This window comes from Mastigoproctus giganteus, chromosome 10 (assembly GCF_048544385.1).
Source record: "Mastigoproctus giganteus isolate SK-2022 chromosome 10, ASM4854438v1, whole genome shotgun sequence".
NCBI lineage: Eukaryota > Metazoa > Arthropoda > Arachnida > Uropygi > Thelyphonidae > Mastigoproctus > Mastigoproctus giganteus.
This window is the reverse complement of record NC_143584.1, coordinates 11,594,608-11,597,946: the sequence shown is the minus strand read 5'-3', so window position 1 is coordinate 11,597,946 and position 3,339 is coordinate 11,594,608. Positions and strand designations below refer to the sequence as shown.

Here is a 3,339-nt window from a genome sequence, read left to right as displayed (position 1 = left end):
TCAGCACATTTTTGCACGGGCTACAAAACTAAATCAATCATCCATTGTTATTCCAAGATATTTATACATTCTTACAATTTTAATGGATTGATTATTAATTTTTACATTTGGGGGTCTATTCAGGTTGAAATAACCTTTCAAAAGCATTTGTTTAGTTCTGTTAATAGAAATCTGTAGTTTGTGCACACTACACCAACCATCAAGGTCTCCCAAGATTTTGTTCGCACATTCTTCAAGTTCCCTACGAGACTCTCCAAAAACCAATATGGTCAAGTTGTCTGCATATGCTGCCTTCAAAATTTTGTCGCGCTGTACCCCAAGCCACCCATCAAGAACCACATTCCAGCAGACCGGTCCTAGGACTGATCCCTGAGGGCAACCTCAAGTAACAGCATGAGTAAGCAAACAGATACCAGAATACACCACTAGGCTACGACCATGGAAATAATCAGAAACTAGACAATAAAGGGGAGCAGACACCTCAGCCTCCTGAAACCTCACCAGGACGCTTTGCCACCATAAGGTGTCAAAGGCCCCTTTGAAGTCCGCAAAGAGGCTGAGGACATACTTGGAATCCGCATTTGAGACCGAATCCATTACAAACTTTATAGCATCAACAGTTGAACGGCCTTTTGTAAAGCCAAATTGAGTGTTTACTTGTAAATGTTTAGCCTTATAATATTTCATAAATCTAGTAATATCTTAATATTTCATAACCTTTTCTAAAACCTTGCCTAGCACTGGTAGTAATGCAATAGGACGATAGGTGGAAAAAATACTGAGGGGTTTGTTAGGATTTTTAACCAGAATTTTAAGATTGGCTTGCTTCCGAGGAGTTGGAAAATGCCCATCAGCCAAACAGGAATTAAGAAGATTAACAGTTAGTTGTTGTTTGATTGTCCAGATTCTTTTTAATATTGCAATTTCAAGTAGATCTAAGCCTGGACATTTGTTATCCTTCAAAGGATCAATAGCTGTGCCAATTTCAAGATTAGTAAACGGGTCCTCATCAGTTAATCCAGAATACAGCAAGTGCTCCATCCATAAATTTGTTCCATACACTCTGGTACACAAATGTCTTGGCAAATAATGCCATCCAATATTGCATTCATCGACTCTGTCCAAGAAAGAGTCTCTTGCCCATCAGCCAAGATAGACGAAACGATCTCACCAGGGTGCAATTTCTCCACTACAATTTTGTAAGCAAGTCCGAATGGTTCATCCTTTGGTGTCAATTTAACAGTTGTTCCCAGACATTCTTCTTTTCTCTATAAATTTGATTAAAGTAGGTCCGCCTGGCCAGCTTGTAAAGGTCACCCAGGCGGTCCACCTCAACCCTTGCCCTATTATTTCTCTTGGCACGCTGGTAGTTATGCCGAGTAGTTTTCAATTCATTTCTCAGATTTGTGAGATCCTGAGACCACCAGGGTATATGATAAGAAGTGCAGAAAGCGCCTTTTCTTGTATTCCAGTTTCTACATTATCAGTTTCTTTTTCCTACTAGGGAATCAAGTTCATCTAAAAATATAACACAGGGAGCGCATTGTTTTGCTCTCTGAAATAAGTCCACGATTGCACGTTCGGAATCCTCCACATGGGATAAACAAAGTTGAGCACCACTAACGCTGAGAAAATTTATATGGCACCTAGTTGCAGCGACACGAACCAGAGTGGTTTTGCAACATCCAGACGGACCAAACAGCAAAACTCCTTTTAGAGGCGGAACTTTCATTCTGTAAAATTCCTTAGGATATCTAAATGGCCGTTCTATATACATTTCAATTTTTTGTTTTGTATCTTCCATTCCTCCAATATCTTCCCAATATGTAGGTTGAATTTTCAAATTCCACGGTGAAATTTTTTGAACGGACGGCTTCAGAGATGCTAAACTTTCCAAAAAATCTGCATGCCTTACTTTCTCCGTTTTCATATTGACTAGATCATCGGGAAACCTTCTGTATCTTACAGATGACGCTTCTGTGCACAAGAGCTTCAGATCAGTTGCCACATATCCCGATGTTTTTTCCGCCAGCTCATTAACATCAATGTCTGAAGAAAAATTAAACTCTGAGAAGAGTTTCTCTAAAATTGCTTTTCTTTGAGAAATATCAGGAACTGAAAGTTGTATTTCTTTATCAAACAGTCCAGATTTCCTAAGGGCTTGATTCGGACTATTTATTTTATTAGTTGCAGAAATTATGCGGATATTTTGATTACCACGTACATTTTCGATTAAATTACGAAGCTGTTTGATGACATTTTTGGGAATATTTTCAGTGCATAAGCTATCGAAGGCATCTATAAAAAGAATACATCCTCCTTCAACGGAAAGAAACTCTACAGATTGAAACGCATCATGAAGAAGCATGCGACTTCCGTCGACATGTGAGATAGCTAGATCCGAGCCTCTGGCAGGCAATAAAAAATGATTGCATTCGTGTGCCATTTCATACACCAAATCCGACTTGCCCACGCCAGGTGGTCCAATAATTAAAATACTTTGGGGAAGCCAATTAACTAAAGATGGTGAAGTTTTCTCACATAAAACGGGGTTGATAAGACAGTTCTTGAAAAGCAACTTTTCAGCATCCATTCCTTCTAGTCTAAAATATCTTTTGAAGTAAAGTTGCTGGTAACGTGGATGGCTGACTATATTATTAATTTCGATTGTAATACCATTACTACGACTATGTCTCTCATCATCCCATTTCAAAACAGTCAGAGACGTTCCATTTTTTGTTTTTATACTTCTTACACATAACTTCAAAATGTTCCACTCGTTTCTCAGTTGAATGTTGACTGAAATATTTACATGGAAGTCGTAACCCTGAAGAAGAGTAGCGACAACTGGCTTAAGCTGTTCTTGATTACGTTTGCAATGCATAACATTTTCAACTCTTGTGATTACAACATCAACGATAATATCCTCAGCATCCAAACTTGACTTACTATCCTCCATTATATGCACCTTACTGCCAAAAGAATTACACAGTATGATCCTGAAAGTTTTTTTTTTTATGTGATAGAGAGAACGTAACTGAAAGCTGTTGTGTAACTAAATAGCCCGTTGATTGGTCAGTCTCGCGTGTCACGTTACTCCATTGCTTTTACAAATTGGCAATTATAGTTTAAGTTCAATTATAGTCCATTATTCATCTAGCTAATTGCGTTTTGACAAGAGAAAAATGAGAAATAATAAAACTAGTATGGTGAAAAAATGTATATGTAAAAAAATAAAGAAATGTATATAATTCTCGCAGTTACTACTGCAGTTAATATGATTGCAACAATACAAGTATTTATATCATATGACTGCAACAATACAGGTATTTGTCATAT

The 3,339-nt window shown here is 37.7% G+C and overlaps 1 protein-coding gene across 1 annotated transcript; it reads right to left on the bottom strand.

Annotated features, from left to right (window-relative positions):
• Positions 1-1,398: 1,398 nt before the first annotated feature.
• On the bottom strand, positions 1,399-2,959 carry LOC150078699 (ATPase family gene 2 protein homolog B-like). Its single transcript, XM_090382280.1, is given in 2 exon segments — positions 1,399-1,485; positions 1,487-2,959. Coding segments are annotated over 2 exon segments (1,560 nt in total).
• Positions 2,960-3,339: the final 380 nt, after the last annotated feature.